This window comes from Diplotaxodon limnothrissa, linkage group LG3, assembly GCF_057381915.1.
Source record: "Diplotaxodon limnothrissa isolate DT_005_m linkage group LG3, D_limnothrissa_male_GT1.1, whole genome shotgun sequence".
Lineage (NCBI taxonomy): Eukaryota > Metazoa > Chordata > Actinopteri > Cichliformes > Cichlidae > Diplotaxodon > Diplotaxodon limnothrissa.
Window position 1 is genome coordinate 52,640,000 of NC_140598.1, and position 25,196 is coordinate 52,665,195.

Sequence of the window (25,196 nt, forward strand, 5' to 3'; positions counted from 1 at the left end):
GCTAGGATGCTGTAAAGTTGTAACTTACTAGCCAAGTTTGTAGGTCATCACTAGTGTTAGCTGCTAATGTCAGTTTAAACATTAAAAAAAAAAACCTTCAAAGTAAGATCACATGTTTTTCTTACAGAGTTTCATGCTAATTTCTCAGTGTGTCACATACAGCTAAATTAGCTTAGCATTAGCACCAAATCCAGACTGTACTGTCATCCCTATCCAAAATTTTAAAGTAAGCCTGCCAGCACATTTAACTGTTATACACAGATATGCATAATTTATATATGTGTGTGTGTGTGGTGGACAAGTTAGCATTACATGGTTAGCATCACATGGGTTAAGATGGCGGTGCGCATAGACGCAGCAGCTCACTGCTCCTCACGTTCAGTGTTTTGTTATTTTCTACGTATATGTGTGTGGGTAGGTAGGTGTGTTTTTTACTACTGTGTTGTGTTGTCTTGTTTGTGTTGTGTTGTCTTGTTTGTGTTGTGCTGACGCAGGACAGTTTCCAATTTCGTTGTACTATTGTTCGAGGTATGACTGTGCAGTGACAACAAAGAGTTATCTCTGTTATCTCTAAAGGTTTAAGTCACATTGATATGCGTTTCACCTTTCACACCCAGAAGCCATGACCATCTTTTATGCCATCTGCTGTTAGTAAGTACATTTTCTCATCTTTGTAAGGCTAAATTACACTCCCTTCCACTCACGACAAGCTAAGCTAAGAACACTTTTAATAATATGTAGATAGATAGATAGATAGATAGATAGATAGATAGATAGATAGATAGATAGATCTTTATTAATCCCTCGGGTGGGTTCCTCTGGGAAATTCGATTTCCAAAAAAGCACAGCACCGACAGAAGTTACAGAGTTACAGAATATTATATATATATATATATATATATATATATATATATATACACACACACACACACACACACACACACACACACACACACACACATATATATAAATACAGAGACAATATAAATAAAATATACGAAGGGGATAAATAGAATAAATAGGAATAAAAATAAAAATACAAGTGAATTGCACATTTCAAGTATTGAGTCTATTGCACCGTTGACTATTTACAAAAGTATTGCACAAAAGGTATTGCACAGTGAGGTGAAGAGGCACTACAGCTTAGTTGTTCCCCCCTCCTTTGTCCTCCTGTTTCCCCTCCCTCTCCCCTCCAGGGAGGAGTTAAACAGTCTGATGGCGTGTGGGACAAAGGAGTTTTTAAGTCTGTTAGTTCTTGTCTTTGGGAGAAGCAACCTGTCACTGAACAGACTCTTCTGGTTGTTAATGGCCGTGTGCAGAGGATGTCTGGCATTGTCCATAATGTCCATCAGTATGTATAAGGCTTAAATAATTCCTCAAGCAGATACTGTATCTCTGCTTGAGATTGGAGTCTACAAATTTTTTTAAAGGAAAGTCTGTGTTACAAACTGGGATCAAAAAGTTTGCAAGACACCAGAATGTACCAGGCAGGTTTGCTTAATAAAAGATACTATGGAGTTTTCAGAGCTCCACTCAAAGGGACCAAAAATAAAGATATCTTGACTGACCATTCCTTTTTAAAATCCGTCTCTCAAATGTAATACTGAATCAGTAGTTCTCATTTGAAGATTTCAAATGTTCACCAGAAATGCTGCTACTATATCCATTCATCAACCCTCCAGAGGATTTCAACACTGCCAACAACTACACCCTTTGCATCGAGTAGTGATTTAAAAACAGCAAAAAGCAAGAATGCACCAGATTGTAAAAAATTCAATTGATCACTCAGCAATTATGAAGTAATGCAGAAAGCTGGAGGTAAAGCCGCAGCATTTTAAAAGACTACTTCAGCATTGTATATGTGCGCTGGGATCCAGCCGGCACCTCAGGGTGAATCTGAATTGTAGTTTTAGCTGTAGTTTTGTATTTTGAGTATTCTGACTGTAAATAGTTACTCCATCAAAACATCACAAAAGTACAGCCTGAAACCTCTGGGTGTATTTAGACAAGTACTTTTATGACTGCTTTAGTCACGTTGTGGAGGTAAGCATCAACGACACAGAGCTCTCAGTTCTCACTCCTTCTTTATTCGTCTCCAACATCAACTGCGCATATCGCGCCACAATACACAAGAACACACTTCCTATACACTGAGTGTGAGTGGAGCCCTCTACTGGTCCACCACACATGCCGCCCCCCCCCCCCGAACACCCAGCAGAACTAGTCCAGGACCCGGGGCTTAAGCAAACGGCCGGAACGGCTGAACTGGGGGGGTGGGGAATTGACAGAGGGCAACCCAGCCCGGGAGCGAGGCTGGCACTGGCGGTCAGAAAAAGCTGCAGACGACTCGGACTCCGTTGATTTTGGGTCGCTCCTGGGGGGAAAAACAGAATCCATCAGCCCGGTGGCAGGTGGGCGGCCGCGGCGAGGGGCCTGGGCCGGGACCACCTGATCCTCCTGCATAACATGTGCAGGCTTAAGTCTGTCAACAGAGACAACCTCCTGCCGACCGCCAAAGTCCAAAATGAAATGTTTGTTGCCTGGTTTAAGAACCCTGTATGGCGGACGCAGCGGAGTCCTATGGGCATTGTGCCTGACGAAAACGAAACGAGCAGAGTCCAACGAACTCGGAACAAAAGTGTCAGGCAGGCAGTGGTGCACAGGACCTTGGGGGGCGAAAAGGCAACAAAGAGGTATCGAAACATGGGGGAGGGCTCTCAGGTAAGAATTCCCCGGGGACCTGGAGAGGCTGGCCGAGGACCAGTTCAGCCGGGGAAACCCCGAGGTCTTCTTTAACCGCGCTACGCAATCCCAGCAAAACCAACGGAAGACGGTCGACCCATTCGCCACTTGTTAAGGAAGCCCGGAGCGCGGCCTTAAGTGACCGGTGAAACCTTTCGCACATCCCATTAGCTTGCGGGTGGTATGCTGTGGTGCGGTGGACCTTGACTCCCAGGCCGTCAGCCATAGCAGACCGAAGTTCAGAAACAAACTGGGGGCCCCTGTCTGAGGTAATGTCAGTAGGAGGCCCGAAACGTGAAACCCACGTTGACAAAAATGCCCTGGCCACCGTCACCGCTGTCGTGGACGCCAGGGGTACCGCCTCCAGCCACCTGGTCGTGCGGTCCACCACAGTCAAAAGGTGCGTGAAACCCTGTGACTGCGGCAAGGGACCAACCAGGTCCACATGAACGTGATCGAAACGCCTACCCGGGACACGGAAAGGTTCGAGGGGTGCCTGTGTGTGCCGGTGGATTTTCGAGCAATGGCATGGCAGGCAGCAACGCGCTCTGTCGTCAAAACGCTGATGGTAGAAACAGATGCTCTGTACACGGTGCCGGCGTGTAGCAATCCCTGCCATCAGCAAGGAGGCGTGGAAGGTGCCGCCGGCGAGTCCGTAGCCAGGGCGTGAACGTCGAAAGTGCGGCTAGCCAGGAAAATGCAATCCGCTTCTTCAGCCAGGGAGCGATAATCCTTCGCAGGCAGAAGTGGGGAGTTTGCGAGGACAGCTCTCACGGCAGCCGGTAGTTGGCGGAGGAAGAGGTGGGCGAAGAGGAAACCACCGTCATCCGGCCCGATCAACGATAGCATGTTCTCCATGAGCTCGAGCGCGGTACCGCCACCCAAGCCTGACAGGTTGAGGTGCTTTTCGGCTCGTCCAGTGTCGGAGAGGGCATAGCGCCGAAAAAGCAGCTCTTTGAGGGCGGCATATTTCCCTTGGGCGGGTGGGTCCCGGAGGAGCGCCATCGCGCGACGGGTGGCCAGCGGGTCGAGCGAGGCCACTACATGGTGATACTTCGTGTCGTCAGCCGAGATGCTGCGAAGGGCGAACTGAGCCTCCACGTGTACAAACCATGACGGGGGGTCATGGAGCCAAAAGTCCGGCAGTTTCAGCGCCACAGCGAACGTAGCTGCAACAGGAGGCGGAGGTCCCGCAGCCGCTGATGCATCCATAACGTTATCTGCGGCTCGTTGCATGCTCGAGTCAGGGGTCACCAATGTGGAGGTAAGCATCAACGACACAGAGTTCTCAGTTCTCACTCCTTCTTTATTCGTCTCCAACATCAACTGCGCATATCGCGCCACAATACACAGGAACACACTTCCTATACACTGGGTGTGAGTGGAGCCCTCTAGTGGTCTACCACAACGTTTTCAATTAGTGCATTTTTATCTGGGAGTAAAACAGGCTAAAAATAAAACATAAATGCGCAAAAAGTAAAAACATTAAAAAGTGTTTTCTAGAAAATACATTAATTAAAAAAGCACATTTTAATCTTCCATACAAGCCATCTCTCTCTCTCTGCTTCTAATGTATTCACTCATTAAAGAACAAACAGGTTGGGTGCTAATTCTCTCAGCATCTGAGATTCAGTAATGATGAGTGTAAACAGATGAAAACTGCTACAGTTTAAGGGGTCACGTCAACAATATGCTAACAGTACAAGTCTCATCGCCACTGGAACAAACAGTGGTAGGTATTTTTGTCCTGCCACTGTTTGGACCATAACAAACTTATCTCAGTGTATCACCTTTGAATAGGGCCAACTTCTCTTATTCTCTGCTTAGCTCTCCTCCTTCCCCGTCTTGCGGTTCTGCATTAAACACTCACATAAATATGCGATCGGATGAGGTGCTGCAGTTGGGAGAATCCTTGCATGTTAATAACACTGAAACAATAACACTGTGACACCTGTCTGCTCCTGACAGCTTGCATTCAATCGGATGAAACTGCAGTTGCACGGAGACAAGTGTGGGCTTCGACTCGCGTCCGCAAATTAACAGAACGCTGACAGCCATCAATAGCAGACATATGGACAGATGGTCAGAAGTGTAAGAATTTCAGCGGGCGATACACTTGTCTGTCTGCAACTCTCTCTCTCTTTCCTTCTTTATAAATCCGCCTTTGTCTCACTCTTCAAATGTTTTCCAAACGCTGTATGCGAAAATGTCATCCAAAACAATTAATGAGCAAAAACAATAAGCAGAACATACTTTGAAGAGAAAACAATCGAAAGAATCATAGTGCACATGCTAGCTCCAATCTGTCTGTATGGCTAAAAATATGTAGATGTACTTATCCTCCAAAATGCCGTGAACCTGCCACGCGTGCCTGTTATGTGAGAATTTTAATTAGACTTAGACAAACAAATAAACCCCGACACATGCACTCAATAACATACTAATCATATGAATGCCAATTAAAATATCTGAATGAGTGTTTAGGTATCGCCTCAAAGGTCCCCACACTCAATAAACCTGCAAATTTAAAGCAATCACTAACGGTGTGTTCACACCGAACGCGATGGACGCGAATAGAGCGTCAGGTTTACATGTAAAGTCAATGGAAAGGCGCGATGACGCGCGATTGCGGGTCCCGCGAAAATTCGGAAGCAGATTTGCGTCGCGAAAACGCCAAAACGCGTGATACGCGCGTCAGTGTAGCGCGTCTGGCGCGTTTGACTCGCGAATAAAACCACGCGCGTGAGTTTTTGTGTTGCATTTTGTGCATACGCGCGTTTCGCGTCTACCGCTCGAGTTGGAAAAATCGGAACTCCAGCGTCAAATCGCGCCGCGACAACCAATCAGGAGCCTGGTGACGTGGCTGTTACCTAGGTCAAAGGGGCAGATCCAGCCAAAGCCTTTCATACTTCAATGGAGGGGAAGGCTAATCAATGCGGTAGCAAACAACTCGGAGCTGTACAACACCAGCTGCTTTCAGTACCGAGACAGGAATAAAAAGGACCGAGCTTGGAGGAAGATATGTGAAGAGATCGGGCAACCTGGTAAGTTCATTCATTTCTCTTTTGAAAGTTTTCACTGACCCGGGGAAGCCGCACAAAAGCTAGCAAGCCACCGCTATTTTCCCACTGACGTACAAATACCGTTCTGCTTTTATGCATGTTGTCATTTAGGAATATATTTTATTGTTTATTAATAAACAGCACACAGTGGTCCCGCTGTTCATCCGTCACTGCTTTGCTTTTTCGCTGATTTTTTATTGCACAGTACAGCATTGCATTCTGCAGCCTGATTGACAAATCTCCTGCGCTTGCCAAATTTATCACGTTTGGTTTTGATAACCATCGCGTCCAATAGAAAAAACAGCACAAAAACACCCATAACTATGAGCCTCATTCGGAAATAGACACCTGCACCGTGAGGGAAAAAGGCGCACGAAAGTGGCGGGCAGATGAAGACAAACCGCGGCATAATAATACTTTTACGTTTTGCAATCTACAAAGGTTTGCACTTTGAGAATCAATTGTGAGAACTGTGACCAGGGGCTAGTTATTCTGAGAACCCCTGCAATAAATGAGGGACCACTGTCTACTCTACGATTATTATATCCAACCTGTTAACATTTAATACTGTATTGATAGAACCAACTGATTCTGCAGCAGAGCATCCCCAGTCCCTGAGCTCCTGCTGCTGCACCCACAGATATGTACAGCAAGCACTGATACCTTTTTAGTCGGTGGGATTCCCTTGTGATCACCTTTACTAAATATCTACAACCAATCTGATTATATCCTGTTATTGTTTTGTTTTTTTTTTCAATGTTGAAATTAAAATCTAGTAGCAGCCTTCTCATTTCTTTGTGTTTTGTGCTGTTTTACAGGCCCACAGAGGAGGACGGCTCCGAGGCAGATGAGGGACGGGTCCCAGGACGGTCCATCGGCGGTGGAGCTGGCCATCCTGGAGTCCCTGAAGAGGCCACACCAGTCTCCAATGGAGCATTTCCTCCTCAGCCTTGTTCCTGCTCTGGAGAGCAGCTGGTCCTTTTTATTCCTGTCTCTCTGTAAATTCTTATATTTTATATATTTATGTTTAATGTTTTTCTGTTTGAGACTTTTAATATTATTTCAAATAAATGTTTATAATGACTAATGTCTCAGTTCTACTACACAGCAAATGTTGGCACACGACTTGACACATGTAGAATTTATTTCATATTATACTAATGACAAAATATACTGATACAGTGGGATGCAGAAGTTTGGGCAACCTTGTTAATAGACATTATTTTCCTGTATAAATCGTTGGTTGTTACAATAAAAAATGTCAGTTAAATATCATACAGGAGACACACACAGTGATATTTGAGAAGTGAAAAGAAGTTTACTGGATTTACAGAAAGTGTGCAATAATTGTTTAAACAAAATCAAGCAGGTGCATCAATTTGGGCACCACAAAAAAGAAATGAAATGAATATTTAGTGTATATCAATGTGTGTGTCTCCTATATGATATATGGGGTGCCTTTGTCTGGACGTGCTTCCCATCCAGAGCTGCACAGCACAGAGGAAAGTTCCAGCGCTCCTGGAATCCCTCTGTGATGGACCGCCAGTCTCCAGGTGAAGGCACAGCCATGAAGTCGTCCACTAGACAGTCCCAGATGGACGTCGCTGCCTGGGGGGTGATCTGGCTCACCGTGGACACACCGACTCTGAAACTGAACGCGATGGTCCTGAAGGAGTCCCCGGTGACAAGGAACCTGGACAAAATTGTTCAAAATCAGTATTATGTGTACTGCAGTTACAAAATACATTATTCAAATTCCAAAATACTTTTGTGATGTCAGATATAAATCACAAAACTTAAATCTTACATAAAACATTTTGTAATTATAAGGATAATTACAAAATGTATATTAGATAATATCTAAAACAGTTGTGTTTTGTTTTAACTTTAACATATCATAATTTGATTGGTAGCAACTTTCACAACTACAGTGAGCCAATCACTCATAATTCCTAAACATGTCAATCAGGTAGGAATGAAGTAAGACATTAATAGAAATAAAGAGTTGTATGTTGACATGTAGCCCTTTCCTTGCTTAAATCATTAATATTTTTGAAAAATTAATCTGTGATAAGACAGCTTATCAAGATAGAACCATGTAACTAAAGATGAACCAAACTGTTCAGTTTTATCTAACTCTGTTTTAATAAAGGCTGGTGACCCCTGCTATAGAGTCTGACAGCTGCAGGGATTATATACAAATATTCAACTATCCCAGAATTAAACCAGGTCTAAATAAAAAGGAGTGAGTATCACTAAAAGGTTAACTCAGTGGTCCTAATGCTACAGTTTGATATCAGCAAACACCGAGCGCATACATTGATGTGACACCACAGCCATGCTATCATGCAAACACTGATAACAGCATAAATCGAATTAAATCGGGACTTGATGAGACCTTCTGAGTATCACTAGAAATATTATAAAGAGTCGTCTCTGTACCACAGTTTGCTTTCAGTAAACACCGACAGCATTCACTGTTAGCATAGCACATCCATGTTAGCAGTGTATAACTGGATGGATTAGCATATTAGCACAGATATCAATAAAGGACTACCGTTAGTTTTACTAACCTCAGGCAGACGGACAGGCGCTCTGCAGGTGGGATTGAGCGCCTGTAGTTGGTGTCTAGGCGGGCGATGCTGGGACCGACGAGGGAAAGCAGGTCCTCAAACTGGCCGAGTGAATGACGGTGATAGCGCTGGAATCGGCCGTCATCCAGGCGCAGCTCCTGGAGCAAGTGGTGAAACTCACCAAACTGCTCATGCCTCTGGAGGACCTGATGGACCCAGGTACGGCGAGGACGTCTTTTACGCTGCTGCTCTGCTCTCCACAGTACATAGAGAAGGGAGACTCTCTCTTCAAGCGCTAGCTCGATAGCTGCCATCTTGCAAAGATACCGGTCTGGCACAACTCCCTCCCACATTTCCGGTTCACGCGCGTCAAAATATCATATTTTGACGCGCGATGGATTTTTCTTGGACACGCGTTGAGACGCGAATGTACACGCGTCAAATTAGGGGCGTTTGGGGCGTTTTATTCGCGTCCATCGCGTTCGGTGTGAACACACCGTAACATCCACTGAGGCACTATGTGGATGTTAAAGATAACATACAAACACTAGATTTTTCCTTCTGCTAATTATTTAACAGAATTTATTTATGTAACACTTTAAAAACAACACATGGCCAACCAAAGTGTTGTGCAGCAGAAATATAAAAAGTACAATGAGAACAATAAATACAATAAATAAAGTTACCCACTGAGCGAGTTTTTAACCTGGATTTAAAGAGCACCACTGAATAGGGCTGGGCCATATTATACCGTTCACGGTAATACCAGTATAATGTTAGGCAACGATAGGAAAATGAAATATCGCGATAGAATATGAGTAAAACGCGCATGCGCAGTGCCTTTGTTTTCATACGCACATGGCCGATTGTTGAGTGAAACAAATGAACCAGAATTGGTTTGTAAAAATGGTGCAACTTCAGTGATGTGGAACTGGTTTGGTGCTTGTCCGTCAGATACACAACAAAGCACGTTTTTTGGCAGAACATGCAAGCGGCCATCGTTATTGTCGTATTTGTCGGACTAAGATGCTCTTAAATCTGAGAGTAATCTGGGTCCTAAACTCTGTATGCTTCAGGTCAAACAACACTGCAGCATCACTGAGAGTTAAAAACTGTCTAAATTCTTTCATCTTTAATAAAACGATCAGCATTGCTGCTTTACCAGGTGTAACTATAAAGTTTAACTTCCAGGCATCCATGAAAACAAAAGTTATAACATTTAACGGAGTTAGAAGTTAGCAGGAAGCTAGCGGAAGTTAGCTCACTAGTTTCGCTAGTTAACTAAGCATGATATAGCATGTTCTGACTGAGAGATTTCTGAAAAAAATTCAAACGTACAGCTCTGCTATCACTTCCAACATAAATGAAGACAGGAAACTAAACAGCAGTGACGTTTGTAGGGTTACTGAAGTTGGGCTAGCTGGTATATAATGATGTGCTACGTGATCGCTAGCGACACAGCTATGTTAGCATAACATAAACAGTGAAGCTGGAGGACGAACACTAACACTTTTTCACTTATAAAAGTTAACATTCCTGATAGTTAGAGACAAATGCAATCGCATGGCAGGATGCTGTAAACGGACCAAACTTCAGTCAGGAGAACAACTGAGATAATCCATCCACAATACAAGGTTAGTCATTAATATACTGCAACAACATGGGAATAGAACAGCTGCCAGAGAATTCAACATTAATGAATCAATGGTACAGAAGTGGAGGAAGCAAGAAGAATGAGTTTAATAAAGTTTGATTTATCTGACTGCTTTGTTTCGCTTAATGTGCCTTATAATCCCGTGCACCTTATGGTCCAAAAAATACGTACTGCGCACTGCAGTTTAATGTTGCAAAGCACCTCTTTTTAACTTCAGTGGATATTATACATGGTTATGCTCAGGATATGTCAGCCCATTTCTACTGGAAATGCCTTTTGGTTAAACTTTCAGCAAGGAATTTGCATTTGCACTGTTACATTTTTATAAAGCTTTAATGTACATAAAAACTAGCTTCTTGTTTAAGTGAAAATAAATGGAAGGTTGTCTTTTTGCGCTAGTAATGTTGTGGAGTTGTATTTTGTCTCGCATCAATTATATCGTCAGTTATATCGTTATCGCAAATTTTCAAATATATATCGTGATAAATATTTTTGGCCATATCGCCCTGCTCTACCACTGAAGTAGATTTGCCTAAAGAGGCCATATTTTACATAGTAAATATTACATAGACTGTATATAAAAGATGGACTTAGCCATCTTTACCAATGGGTTAAACAAGGCTCTGTTCCCACATGGATTGATGACATGTGGGAACAGAGCACTTCAGCTGCATAAAGCGTGCTTTGCCTTGGTTGCTAGCAGGTTGCCGTGGTAACTCATAGTTTGTATGGAAGACACCATCTTGTCTTTAAGCGCTCTCTCCGAGCTGCAGTGAAACTTGAAAGTGAGGCATGACAAACAGAATGTTGGCCTTTAAAGTCAAGGTTGTGCCTTATTGTTGCAACCACAACATTTCAACACGCGCAACTTCTACTTTGAAGGCGAACGTCCAGTATGCATCACACTTTCACAGTTTCACTACCACTCGTTTGCACGCGTTTTCAGACAAGTCGGCATTTTTCATGCTAACTACAGGTAACTGCGGTAACCTACTAGCAACCAAAGCGTATTCATAGTGAGGTTTTCAGTGTGGCACCTTATTTCTCTATGCAGCCAGATTCCTGCTAATGAATGAGTGCATTCTGTCCCATTGAAACTGCTGGTGATGAGGAGACTGCAGACTGGTCACTAAGTCTACAAGCCTGATGCTTTACGAAGCCTCAAACTAAACATTTTCGCCTTAGCTATCATTCTGTTTCAAAACTTGATGTTACAAGCAGAGGGTGGAGCTGACTGAGAAACCAAAAACACTTACATGAAAGCCACAATTCACAACCTAAATGTCATGGTGCATTCAAAAAGACTCATAACTATTGCTTGAACTCAAATGTATCAACTACTCAAGTGAGTATTTGAGATGTTTTCCAACATACTTTCATACAACCATGTAAACAGAATTATTGCCCTCTGCTGGACATTTAAAAGAACACAGGCTTAAGACATTTCAGCATCTGCTTCTATTTTCAATTTTCAGCTACATGCACAACACGTCAACTTTAACTTCCCTACATTCTTCGTCTTGTATCATTTCTTCTTCAGCCCGTTGTGGCTGTGATCGAGCTTTGGGTCAACGTGGCTATAAGCAGTCTTTCCAGAGAGCCCAATGCATCTCAGTGTACCCTAAAGCAATTTCAAGCAAATATATTTACTTTATGCACATTACACATTCAAGAGCATTTCCACATCTGCCACCACTGCTTCAGATAGGCTCTCATCTTCCCCTTTTAAAAACAAAAAACCCAAAAAACAGGAAGCTGTCATTCTGTAGAGAGGAAGTCCCGACGGTGTTGGAAGTACCTGTTCTGTTTTGCAGAGCCTGACTTTACTCCCCGCCAGGGACACCAGCACTCTGCCTTTGTAACCGCGGAGCTCCAGCAAGCCTCGCTTGTTTGTGGAGGAGGCGTGAGGGAGGGTGCCGGAGCGCTTCTGGGAGCCACAGGCGGGGGGGCGCGTGGCCGTCTGAAGAGTTTCCATCCACTCCTGGCGCTCCCCTGTGGACACGTGCATGAGTGAGAGACAGATACGAGAGAAAAAGGGAGGCAGATGGTGCATGTGGATACAAGTGTGAGCGTGTAAAGGAGTGAATACAAGAGGGAAGGAAATCAAGAAAAGCCAGGGAGAGAACCAGACAAAAAGAGATCAGGGCATCCTAAAGTCTTTGAATCATAGTGTTAACTCATCATTTTTGCATTTGTTCTGTGAGCTACATTGGCTCCTAAACCTCCGCTGCATACTGATACAGAAAACTCCAGCCTGAAAGGAAAAGTAATTGAAACACAGGATGAGCTACAATTGGTGAAAATTAACTCAGCCGCTGGAAGGAGAAAAAAAACCCACTATCCTGCAAAGCTGAAAAGTGCTAGCAGTGGAGATACAGATAGCTGCTTCTCAGAGATTTGCAAGCCTCAAGCAAAATGTGGCGGGGATAATTTCAGTCAAGACAACACCTAATTAAAATATACGATAAAAAGAGAAGAAAAAAAGGTACAGGTTTTAACGAGAAGCAGCCACACTTCTCTGAATACTCTAATTTGTCTCAAGTTTGGAAGAAAACAAAGAAAGTCACAAAGAGGAGTGACTATATTTCACAGAGCAGCTTATCTTGGCTTTAAGAGTATCGCTTCTTCTGAAATTCTTATTTTGGGGTTCAAATTGTTCGTCGATGTCCAAATCCTTATCTACTGCCGCTCAGGCGTTTCAAACGCTCCGTTTCATGAAATGTGATAACCACTTTAAGTTATTAATATCTTCAAAAAAACAAAAAAAGCTGCCATGTCATTGCATCAAAGAGAGACTTAAGAGGTTGTTACTTCCACATGCTGACCACTTTTAATGAACAGCAGCTACTGCTACGTTAAGATGATGAACGACTTTGTTGAGGAGAGCTCTGGATGAACAAATGCCAAACATAAATGAACACAAGCAAACGGGCCAAAAGTCCTCCACAAGCAAGTGAGACAGTGATAAAGTCATGCAGAAAACTAGTATTTCCAGTAAATTCATGTCATTGCTACTAAAAGTGGGGCGCACTTTTTCACAGGATTGCAGGATATAGGAGTCCTATAGCAGCAGATAAACACATTAATCAGTCAATTTCTTATATTTCTTGCTGTTTGGGGATTTGATAAAACCACAAAAGAAGACATTGCAGATTGTCTCGCAGCACAACGCAAACAAAGGAATCTAAAGCTTTACAGGCCTTAGACTCTTCGGGTAGCTATCATTAGACAATTGCTGCTGGAAAGACGGGTTTAGCAAACAGTCAATTGTCCCATCAATGGCACATCTAACGCAGTTTGGAGTCTTCAAGCAGTGTCCTTGAGCGGGACAGGACTTACTGTAAATCCCCCTGGATTACTGTGCAGATAAATGGCTCAAACATAGTGTGCTCCATCATGTTCCGCACAGGGTTTACATTCAAAAGATGTATTCGAAAGGCCTCTCAGATATCTTCCTCTGCAACTTTTCAAGCAAACATAAAAGCAGACATGAAGCACACGCTGTAAAGCCCATCCCTCCACCGCCCAAGACACGGTGCTATCAAAGCCCGCAAAGTGGAAACACAAGAAATACCAAAGGACTGTAAACACACACAAAGACTCGCATCACAGGTCCAAAGCAGAACCCACAGCGGTAGCTGTTCTACACAAGCCGGAATAAGAAATGCATTTAAAAAACTCTATAAGCTGATATGAACACTATGCAAGCAGCAATGCTGTCCTCTAAAAAAGAATTTATAAGTTACTGTATGTTTTTGAAATATAAATATCCTCCAAGTGAAAATGTGCAAAGCATCAACTCATCATACGAAAAGCAAAAAAGCAAAAAGCAGCACTGACAGCATGACAGTTTATCGGAATATAATATGATTAAATGATGCTCTCAGAATAACCACAAACATTTGTGTGTGGTCACAAAGGGGGCGTCACACCGCCCCTTTCAGGAAATGTATTTTTGGATACCTCACGCATGGGTTTAATGTGCTTTGCTCAAATGTTCAGGATGAAGAAACACCTTCGCTTGGTGTAACATCCTCTCGGCTTGCTTTTTTTCATCCGTTACATTTCTTTGCTAAGAACAGGAAGGAAACTGCACGAATCGTGATATGAAAGTTATTGCAACTGGAAATGCAGACTAATGAAAATGCTTGAAAGAGGTTAACAAACTGCTGTAGCATGCCAATGAACGAATTTTATTGATTTCCTTGATGGGAAAATTCATCTTTTTCCCTTTTTTGCCACATCTCGTTTTTTAAAAAGTAGAATAGCCTGGAGCTAGCGGGGACTCAGTGTCTCCCTCGAAGAATGTCAAAGTGAACAGAAATCCAAAGAAGAACAGCGTGTGCTGAACCAGTGAAGGAGAGGAGGCTCACTGACATCTCACTGTTTGGATGACTAAAATTCATCTAAACATACAATTTTTTAAAAATAATTCAAAAAACATAAGCTGCCATATATCCCATACATAAAGTGTAATATTTCAAGCCTTTTTATTGTTTATTTTTGATGATTTAGGCCTAAAAACGTATGAAAATCAGAAATCCTGTATCTCAAATTATTAGAGTTTGAGTAAATTAAATATTGTGAATGTCTCAGTCTAATTCAGCACTCGCAACCAATCATAATCACAGAAAAGACTGCTGATTTGGACAGCATTTGTCCAAATGACACGTATCAACACCCTTCACACCAAGGGTAAGCTATGGGGGGGGTCACTGCTGAAGAGGCTGGCTGTTCACAGAGAGCTGTACTGAACCATAGTAATTACAAGTTAACTTGAAGCGAAACATGGAGTGAGAAAAGCTGCAAAAGCAGCAGGGATGACTATAGCCTCGAGAGGACCGCCGAATAAAGTTGATTCGAGAACTCGGAAGAGATTTATGCCGAGTGGACTGAGGCTGGAGTCAGTGCATCAAGAGCCTCCATGACGGAAATCTTCAGGAAAACGACTGTAACTGTTACAAGTGAGGTGCTGTGTCATCTGCTGGTGTTGGTGGCATTTGGTCAACTGTGTCAGTCAGCGCAGCAAGCGTATACCAGGAGGTTTTAGAGCCAGCCATGCTTTCATCTGCTGAAGAACTTTATGGAGATCCTGATTTCCTTTTCCAGCAGGACTTGGCACCTGCCCAGAGAGCTTGTGCTCAAATGGCCAGCCAAGTCACATGACCCTAACCTTACAGAGGTTATATGAGGTTCAGGTTCAGGTTGGTACTTGACAGTACCTCACAGAAAAGCTGTGAGGTACTGTCAAGCAGAACATAAGAAACACCAGAACCAAAAACATAGATGAGCTGAAGGACACTATCACAACAACCTGGATGGTATAACTCAAGTTGGACTTGAAACATCGTTTTTTTTTTTTTGATTGATTGATTGATTGATTGATTGATTGATTGATTGATTGATTTAACATTTAGAGATACTGGATTTTCACAAATAGTACATACAACAACCAAAAAAAGTGATTTGCAACCATGTTAATAGAGCCTGACACATTTATTACCTGATGTATCGTATCGGCCAATAGTAGCTATTTAGTTTCAAAACTGCACACTGGAGGATACTCTGCAACTTCTCAGTTAGAAACACACAACAATCGATTGATGTAAACGAGTACATAAACACACAAAAAATATACAGAGAAATCCCCCCCACCCCAAAAAAACAGATCTTTTGATTTTTATATCAAAAGATCGATATCAGAGTTTAACACCGATATCAGATTTTTGATATCGGTGTTAAAAAGGACAGGCTCTACAAGATACAAAAGAACAGTTAAGTAAAAGTGATACAAAAGATTGATACAAAAAGGAAGGCACTGATAACTTGAGATTTACACACAAAGGACAAAAAGTGAGATACAGTGGTCCCTCGTTTATCGCAGGACTTGCGTTCCAAAAATAACCCGCGACAGGCATGAACATGTTCACACTTTTCTCTCTTGTTTAAACGCTCTCAAAGTTCAAGCCTTCTAGAAAAATAAGTCTTATATAGAATGAAACCAGACACACCTGCGGTTGCCTTTGAGGGTGCAAAACGTTTCGTGGACATTGTTGTGTTTGTTGGGGAGAAAACTTACAAACACACAGTGCAGCACTTCAGAGTCACACTGCTAGAGATCGAAGATTTATGTAAATTTGACAAGCTGAACGCACTCTGCACTGTACAGGAGACACGGCACGAGATTGATTGACAATGGTCTACAGCCAATTAGGATGTAGAACACTATGCACTGTAAAAAAAACAAAAAGAACCAAAAAAAACATGGAAAAGTGCACAAAAAAATCAGCGAAACAGCGAGGCCACGAAAGTTGAACCGCGTTATGGCGAGGGACCACTGTAAACCTTTTGCTAAAAGTATGGGCAAGCAGGAAGTTTGTTGGCTAAAACAGTGTTCGGCTCATCTATAGTTTACTTGGGTCACTATTGACAGTTGGTAAATGGAGTAGTAACTGATAGCAGATGCATTCTTGAGACATTTTTGCCAACCATGACTGATAAATGGTACAGTGAAAGTAGTCCAGTTTAAAGAAAGAGTTCAACTGTACACTTTTGAACATGAGGCACAGTGAAGATGAAGGGGTTCTTGAATCCATCTGACAGGGCTGTGGGTGTATGTCAGATGAAAAAGGTCGGTAACCACTGACACACACCATAGAGTGAGGCGTATGTGATGGAAAGACTGACACTAAAAATATTCTTCAAAACACGGAAGCTGGTCAGCGAACCACAAAGCCCACATACTTCCTTTTTCTGTTCAATCTAATTTGCTCAAACGAGCTCCAAGTTCATCTTAATCGTCAGAGCAAAATGTTTTTGGTACCCTCTCTTGTCACCAGATAAATCATTGTGGAGCATCGCCTTGCTCCGGAAATTTTAAAACGGACCGTTTTACACTCACGCCCATGCTCACATGACACAGTGCGCGCTCCTGTTCACGGCGTCTTGCTATTCCAGTCATCTCCAGGTGGCAGGATGGCAGAAAAGAAGACTGCCTGCATTTATGTCAGCAGTGCCGGTTTCTGAGTAAAAATCTAATTCACTCAAAGGAGACATCCTTAACATATAGTATATAATTTTAACAAAGTTCCTAAAGGCAACCATCAACACAACATTACATGAAAGCCGCTAAAACTACAGCTTGCCCACCCTCGCCCACCCACGCCCCAAGACGTCAGCGTGTACAAAAGAAAATTAGCCACCAAGGCCCAAACAGTGCATCAATTGCAATTTGTCTTGCTTATTTGTAGCATAAATAAACTAAAGAACCAATTTAAAAGCATAAAAACAGGCCTAATGACCTAATAACCCCAAAATATTCAAAAACACAGTCGTTACAGATTTATTACGTGGGTGCAAATTAATTTAATATATCCAGAATTTTAATGATCACAGAAATTAGTTCGTATTTATAAAAACAACAAGGTGATTCTTCAAGGTCTTTTTTTTTTTAAGGCAGACTACACCTCCATTTTTCTCCTTTCTGCTTTGACAGACTCAAATTTGAACTTGAGCTGCGTCACCCCCCAGAGTGACCTATCGGCGTGTCCTCCACACACACAGGAAGGGACCCGTCAATCATTTTTTTGGTCACCGTCAACCTGTCACCGTCATAAATTGACCTTAATCATCTTCTCGACTGTGACCTTCTGACCCTCCTGCAGCCTTTGTGGACGTGTCTCTCCTTGAATTTGCATGCAAACATACCCTCTCAGGTCTCTGGGCGTCCTCATCGTCGACAACCTTAACCGCCCCCCACTCGAGCACCAAAATACTGTATCTGCTGCCCGGTACCAATCCCAGCTCAGCCCCACCCTCAGACTCTTATGAATTCACAAGGAGCTGGTATCAATAATAAAAGGCCTGCTCAATTATTGACCGCCCTTTACATCACTTGGCTTTACGGTTCCCTTCCCATCTTGCTTTCTGACTTCCATTGCCTGTCCTGCTCTCACTTATTTGCCTGTTCATTTATTCAGATGGGGGGGGGGGGGGGGGGGGGCTCCTTCCTCCTTCCCTCCACTTTCCGCTGGCCTCCTCGCCCAAGCTGTCAATCTGAGCGCAGGAGGGATGGTAGCAGAGGAGGAAGGTGAAAGTAACGGTGGCGTGCCTGTACGCCTTGCACGTTAGGATTTGTGTATGTTAATATTTGCCTCGCACAAGAACCTCGCAATGATTTTTTGCTCAGTGCACAAACACGGCATCACCTCTGCATGCACAGAACAACTGCCAGCCACTAAAAATCCAGCGGCCAAAACTAGTGCTTATTAAGGGATATATGCAAGGCCATCTATTTGAAAGAATATTCGACTTTTCATGGAGAGAGACGAGGGGAGAGGCAGATAATCCTCAGCGAAAGTGGATGAGATGAGAGCTAGGTCCACTCAGCGCTCAACAGAGATCTTAGAAGCCGCCCACGCGGTCTCCATCAGCAGGGATACAAAACAAAAGGGGAGGAAAACAAATAATAAAAGATACACAAAGCTGAGGGACTGTGGCCATTTTCTGTTTCTCTCCTTTTAATCATCTCAGTGCCCAAACTCACCAACACTGAACGAAACATTTCTATTATTATTTAGTGTTTAATCTACACATTTGCCACAAATTACGTCTTACACTCACATTCATCCTCAGTAAAAACTGTTTATGTTCATCAGAATCAAATTTCTGGCAAACGTATCCAAACTGTGGATTTTGTACATTCTGAATTATGTGACATTCAGTTCAAACTGATTTAAGTGACTTTGAATGTGGAGTGGTTGTTCGGTCCGAGTATTTCAGAAAGCAATGATCTGCTGGGATTTTCCCCACACAGCCATCTCTAGAGTTCACAGAGATTAGTCTGGACAAGAGAAAACTTCCAGTGGACAGCAGTTCTATCCATGAAAATGTCTTGCTGATGTTATTAATCTCTGGCTCTCTTCCACAGCATGTCTTTATCCTGTCTTCCTTCTCTCACCCCAACCGGTCCGCAGATGGCCCCGCCCCTCCCTGAGCCTGGTTCTGCCGGAGGTTTCTTCCTGTTAAAAGGGAGTTTTTCCTCCCCACTGTTGCCAAAGTGCTTCCTCATAGGGGGTCTACCTACCCAGGTTAGGAGGGAACTGAGGAGGATTAATGGCAAGAAGGCAGCGGGCCCAGATGGCATCAGCTCGAGGGTCGTCAGGTCCTGCGCGGACCAACTGTGTGGGGTGATGGAGCACCTCTTCAACCTGAGCCTGAGGTTGGGAAGAGTCCCACAGCTCTGGAAAACCTCCTGTGTTGTACCAGTGCCAAAGACTTCACGCCCCAAGGACCTCAACAGCTACAGGCCGGTGGCTCTGACATCCCACCTGATGAAGACCCTGGAGCGGTTGGTCCTGGCTCAGCTTCGGCGCCTAACAAGCTCATCACTGGACCCACTTCAGTTTGCCTACCAGCCTGGCATTGGAGCGGATGATGCCGTCATTCACCTCCTACATCGTTCCCTCGCTCACCTGGAGACCGCTGGAAGCACTGTGAGAATCATGTTCTTTGATTTCTCCAGTGCCTTCAACACCATTCTTCCCTCGGTTCTGAAGGACAAGCTGGAGAACTCTGGAGTGGACCATCACCTCACTACCTGGATTTTGGACTACCTCACCGACCGACCACAGTATGTGAGGACTCAGGGCTGTGTGTCGGACAGGGTCGTCTGCAGTACGGGGGCCCCACAGGGAACGGTTCTGGCTCCGTTCCTCTTCACCATCTACACTGCAGACTTCTCCCACAATTCCACCCAGTGCTTCCTGCAGAAGTTCTCTGATGACTCTGCAATAGTCGGCCTCATCACTGATGGGGACGACAAGGAGTACAGAGGTCTGACCCAAGACTTTGTGGACTGGTGCCAGCTGAACTACCTCCAGATCAACGCCAGTAAAACCAAGGAGCTGGTGGTAGACTTCCGCAGGCACAAGCATTCTCCACTGCAACCACTGAACATCCAGGGTATGGACATTGAGGCTGTGGACAGCTACAGGTACCTTGGTGTTCATCTGAACAACAGACTGGACTGGACTCATAACTCAGACGCCCTCTACAGGAAAGGGCAGAGCAGGCTGTACCTGCTGCGGAGACTCAGGTCGTTTGGGGTGGAGGGCCCACTCCTGAAGACCTTCTATGACTCTGTGGTGGCTTCTGCTATCTTTTATGGTGTGGTCTGCTGGGGCGGCAGCATCTCTGCTGGGGACAGGAAGAGACTGAACAGGGTGATCCGAAGGGCCAGCTCTGTTCTAGGATGCCCTCTGGACCCAGTGGAGGTGGTGAGTGACAGGAGAACGGCGGCTAAGCTGTCATCCCTGTTGGACAACGTCTCCCACCCCATGCAGCAGACTGTGACAGCACTGAGCAGCTCCTTCAGTGGGAGACTGCGGCACCCACGGTGTGGGACGGAGAGATTTCGCAGGTCTTTCCTCCCCACTGCTGTCAGACTCCACAACAAAGACTTTAACTGAACAAACACACACATCCACACATGTGCAATAACACTAAGTGCAATAATCCTTTCTGGCATCGTTGTATTTTTACTCAGTTGTATATAGCATTCGTATTCTATTTTTATCTTATTGTATATTTTTATTCTATTTTATTCTACTGTATATAGTATATTATTTTATTCTATTCTGTACAGCTGTGTACTGTATTTATTCTTATTGTATTCTAATTTTTGCGTCATAACTTTTGCACTGTCCACTTCCTGCTGTGACAAAACAAATTTCCCACGTGTGGGACTAATAAAGGTTATCTTATCTTATCTTATCTTACCTTACAATATAAAGTGTCTTGAGGCAACTATTGTTGTGACTTGGCGTTATATAAATAAAACTGAATTGAATTGAATGTCAGAGGTCAGAGGAGAACGATCAGACTGCTTCAAACTACAGCTGAGGTATGCAGAAGAGCATCTCTGAACTGGGTACCACTCTTGTCAGCTAAAAACAAGAAGCTGAGGCTAAAATCCCACAGGTTCCCCAAAATCGCGCTGATGACTCTTAACTTTTGCTGCAACACTCAGAATGTCGGTTAAGTATCAAAATGTCAAGCTGCTGTTGGTGTAATGGTGTAGAAGGCATTTTCTTGGCACACTTTGGGCCCCATTATACCAACTAAGCATCACTTAAACCCCACAGCCCACCTGAGTATTGTTGTTGACAGTGTCCTTTATGACCACAAAGACTGAAACAATGTTTTTTAAAACGTATACAGCACATACAATCAAGATCTGACAGACTGTCAGCCCCCACACACTTTCATGTCAGAAGGCCCAAGTTACAGACTACCGGTAATGTGTTTATGTATTTTACACTCTGTGATCTGTAGCTAATTTTATGCATGGACTTTTATAGCTGTACGGGGGTGAATTTTCATACATCTCAAAATGTAGCGAGGCTTAAACTTATCACTTTGAGGTGACATCTCTGCTAGGTGTTACATCAGATAACTTGAGTGCCTTAACTCAAAGTCCCTGCAGTAACTGTGGCCTTTATAACTTTGAAAACATTTTTAAGGCAGTTATTTCACAAACGGAACGGCTTGCTATGTGGTTTACTGCGACAACAGATCTTCTAAGAAGTCTATTCTTTTATTTTATTCTGTGACAAAACTATTAGCCTTATAATATTCATGGGTTAACACAAAGGCATCTGTGTCTCTGCGAAGATCCCATACGGTTTATAGGCGGGCCTTCTGGCTTTCAATAAAGGAAAGACGTCCAGCTAAAGAGAGTGTACGCTGGACTAGCATTCACCTGATTTAGCTAAGAGGAAAAAGCACTCCAAAACCCAACCACTGTAGCAGTGAAGTATGAAATAATGTGAAGTGAAACATGTACAAACATGTACAAAGCTTAAGTCTCACTGCAGGTCCTTCTGAGTTTATAATTCTGCCATCATTTTGTCTCTGGGCTGCTCCCAACCACTCCTCTGCTCTTCCTTACTCATTCTCTACACCTCTCTAAACGTCTTTCCTGTCATCTCGAGCAGAACCAACATGTGTTACGAGCAGGCTTGTGGAAAGGCAATTGCCAAAGCATCAGAATACAAATCATCAACCTTTTTTTTTTTTTTTAAACACAATAAATCTCATCTCCTGTCTTGTAGCGCATTTGTCTGCAACCCCTCCGCACATCTCCAACATTCCCCCTTTCTGTCCTGTCTGTTTTCCATCATTCCTCACCGCATCTCTTCCTGCCGCACTTTCTTCTCCCCCACCGCTGCCACCGCTCTGTGCATCACTTCTTCCCTCCCTCCTTTTTTCTCCCCCTGCCTGCCTTCCTTCCTCCTTCCATCTTTCCTCTCTCAAGCTGACAGTACCTAAGGGAAGGGGCCACCTGCGGACCAAGTGGGGAATCAGCCGACAGCTGTGTGCACACTCTCTCCGGTGGCCTTCAATTATTCACTCACTTCTCACTCCTCCTTTTCCCTCTCTCCATCTTCACTCTGCCCTTTTCATCGCTCCCTGCCGTCTCCGCCTTTACTTCTCTGTTCCTTTTTTTTTTTTAAAATATCGAGATTGCATGTCTGCTTCTTGCACTATCCACTCCTGCCACTTCCTCGCCTAATCCCTTTCTTCCCCTTGTTGCTCTTCCTCCCTCTTCTTCTATGCCTTTTGGATGCCTTTAACCACTCTCGCACACTCCTCCGACCATCACTCCATCATTTTCTCCCCGCTCTCGCCCCCCACCTGTATCAGCCCAGCAGCTCCTTAACTCCACTTCACTAACCAACTCCTTCTCTTTCCCTCTGTCTGCTCGTGTCTCCTTCTTTTTCATGTGTTTCCCCAAAGATTGATGACTCTCCGCCACAAGGCGAGTGGGCCTGTTTAAAGATGCATGAGGTGATGAGGCCAAGTTTTATCCTCCTTTCTCCCTCTCTCTCATTTCTCCTCACAGACTCGTCTCTTGATGGCAGGAGCCACCTTCGCGAGAGCCATCCGACTGTTCCCAAGCGGTCAGAGGCCACCTCCAAATCAGACAGCCCTCTCCCCTTCCCAGCTCTTGTCAAGACGACTGAGTGTGACGTATGACGATCAGACAGCGTGATAAATGATGCCATCGAGGACCCGCGACTCATAAACGGACCAAACAAAAGAAAAGAAAAAAGGCTGGCAGTCATCGATATGATGATCCGCTGAATCAACAGAGAGGGGAGGGGTTGTCGTACACCCTTGGTCCTCAGAGTGGGGGGAAAAGATGAAAAAAGTTTTTGAAGGGCAAGTTGTTTTTTTGTTTTTTTTTATGAGCTAGAGGTGAAGCAAAAACAAAAAAATCCTGAATGAAAAGACTGGATGCAAATCTTTGCTCGGTGGAAGCCACAAAGCAGCCAGAACTATTCATATCTCGTATATGCATAGTGTAAAATCTCCTGTTTGAGCTTCCATACATTTCGCTTTAGCTCTCAAACGTTTGTGCATCTGTGCACAATATAACTGAAATCCTTTGTTACCAAAATGGGATGATGTAACATAACTGATGGGCCACAACCTCAAAGAGTAACGAAGAAGCTCTCCCTAAGACGAGACGCTAAGAAGCTCTCCAGCTAGCTAGCTAGCTAGCCGGTACACACTTTAAGCTTTTAGTCTTTTGTGGCGTGTTTTGTGGCTAATTTCGCTAAGGTCAACTGACTGGGGAACAGAGAGTGAAGTTATCGGCAGTTCAATGTTATTGGTCAATATTTGCCAATCTCTCGGTATCTGCCTTTATAACAGCCCATAGATGTAATCTTAAAAAGTTACTTCCACCATGAGCCTAGATGTTTCATAATTTGTCCACCACAACTGGCAACAACTGTTTGAAAGGCCACAAACACAACAAGCAGCTGATCAGATACATATATACAACCATTTTTGCTGTATTTAACTTATCAAATATTCTGGTAACACAGTAGAGCAGCAGTTAGCATTGAAGCCTCACAGCAAGCAAGTCCTGGGTTCGAATCTACCATCTACCCAGGGAGTTTGCATATTTTTCCCACATTTGTTTGGTTCTGTGAAGGTGATAATGAAACACTAATACTTCACTTTATTTTTGCTCAGCTTTGCTGAAAATGCACCCATACATCAAACAAAAAACAGTACTGGCCAAAATCAGCCTTCTTGTCTGTTCCTGTCCGCATCCTTAATGACTTTTCTCCATGGCAGTAGCTGATGGTTACCTCTTTTTGTTACATCAGGTCTGCACTGGCTAATATTCAAAGGTTATTCTTCAAAATGAACATTTCTTTGTTTCCTCTGGTACATTTTGGAGAATGAGGATAAACCTAAATAAAATGAAGAAACACAAACCAGCATCATCAAGTTTTGCAATTTTGCGTCTAAATCAAGCTACATTTGCATCCCTACACAATCTTTTTCTCTTTAGCTGCTGAACGGGAAAACCACACACTGCAAGACAAAAAAAAACAATTAGCTGAAAGAGGCTAAAACGCTTAGTTGAGACAGTAAAACATTTTACAAAAGTGTTTGGTGCTAATTAATTCCATACAAGCACTGATTAGTACGGCTTTGAGTGCTGAGACTTCACAAGTGACGCTCTTCTCGACAAGAATGGTGTCAAGTACAAACACTTTGGGAACCATCGAAAGGTTTTAGCTTTTCAAAAGTCCTCCCAACCTGTCGTATTTTCTAAAGGAATGACCTTCTTCGCTTATTATCTGCACGTACGCCTCACAATGATTTGTATGCATTTTGGTTAAAGAGCAAATAACGGGAGATGTTCATTTCTGTCCCATTAAGTCCCTTTATCGTCTTCAGCTGACATTTTACATGGATCCACACGAATGCTGGGTGTTTTTACAATTTCTGCTCAGACTTAAAATGAAATGCTTCTTTACATAAATAATTATCCATTAAACGTTTCAATACGGGTTTCCATTAATGAATAACTGTATGTAGTACTTGTTATTCCTATGCCTTGGTCACCATTAAACTGACAGAATACCAGAGTAAAAGTTAGATTTTGTGCAAGGCCTGATGCTTAATGTCTGCTCCAGTATTATGCTGCCATTAAAAGACCAGTAGGGCTCTTCAAGAGCAATAAGGTGATCCTCAGTAATGACTATTAGCAAGTCAAATATTGAGGTTTCTATTCTTGGCTCAGATGTCAGCGTGTCACAAACCCGCGCTGAGGTCTCGGTGACCCAGTCGATTAAGATC

At 43.5% G+C, this 25,196-nt stretch overlaps 2 protein-coding genes across 4 annotated transcripts in view; both read right to left on the reverse strand.

The window, feature by feature from the left end:
* The window catches only part of arap2 (ArfGAP with RhoGAP domain, ankyrin repeat and PH domain 2), a 186,081-nt gene that overhangs the window by 134,611 nt on the left and 26,274 nt on the right, over positions 1 to 25,196 (reverse strand). For all 3 annotated transcript variants that reach the window (XM_085349547.1, XM_085349548.1, XM_085349549.1), the window contains exon 8: positions 11,830 to 12,023. In XM_085349547.1, coding sequence (XP_085205673.1) covers positions 11,830 to 12,023 — 194 coding nt within the window. The remainder of the gene's footprint in view (positions 1 to 11,829; positions 12,024 to 25,196) is intronic.
* LOC146636517 (uncharacterized) lies at positions 6,939 to 8,859 on the reverse strand. The gene is made up of 2 exons (XM_085350870.1): positions 8,378 to 8,859; positions 6,939 to 7,497 (listed from the first exon to the last, which is right to left on the reverse strand). The coding sequence occupies exons 1-2, from the start codon at positions 8,728 to 8,730 to the stop codon at positions 7,227 to 7,229; spliced, it is 624 nt and encodes a 207-aa protein (XP_085206996.1). The 5' UTR covers positions 8,731 to 8,859; the 3' UTR covers positions 6,939 to 7,226.

Coding starts and splice junctions, on each gene's coding strand:
- LOC146636517 (XM_085350870.1), bottom strand. CDS start 8,730: ATGTGGGAGGGAGTTGTGCCAGACCGGTATCTTTGCAAGATGGCAGCT. Junction 7,498..8,377: donor CGCCTGTCCGTCTGCCTGAG/GTTAGTAAAACT, acceptor AATTTTGTCCAG/GTTCCTTGTCACCGGGGACT.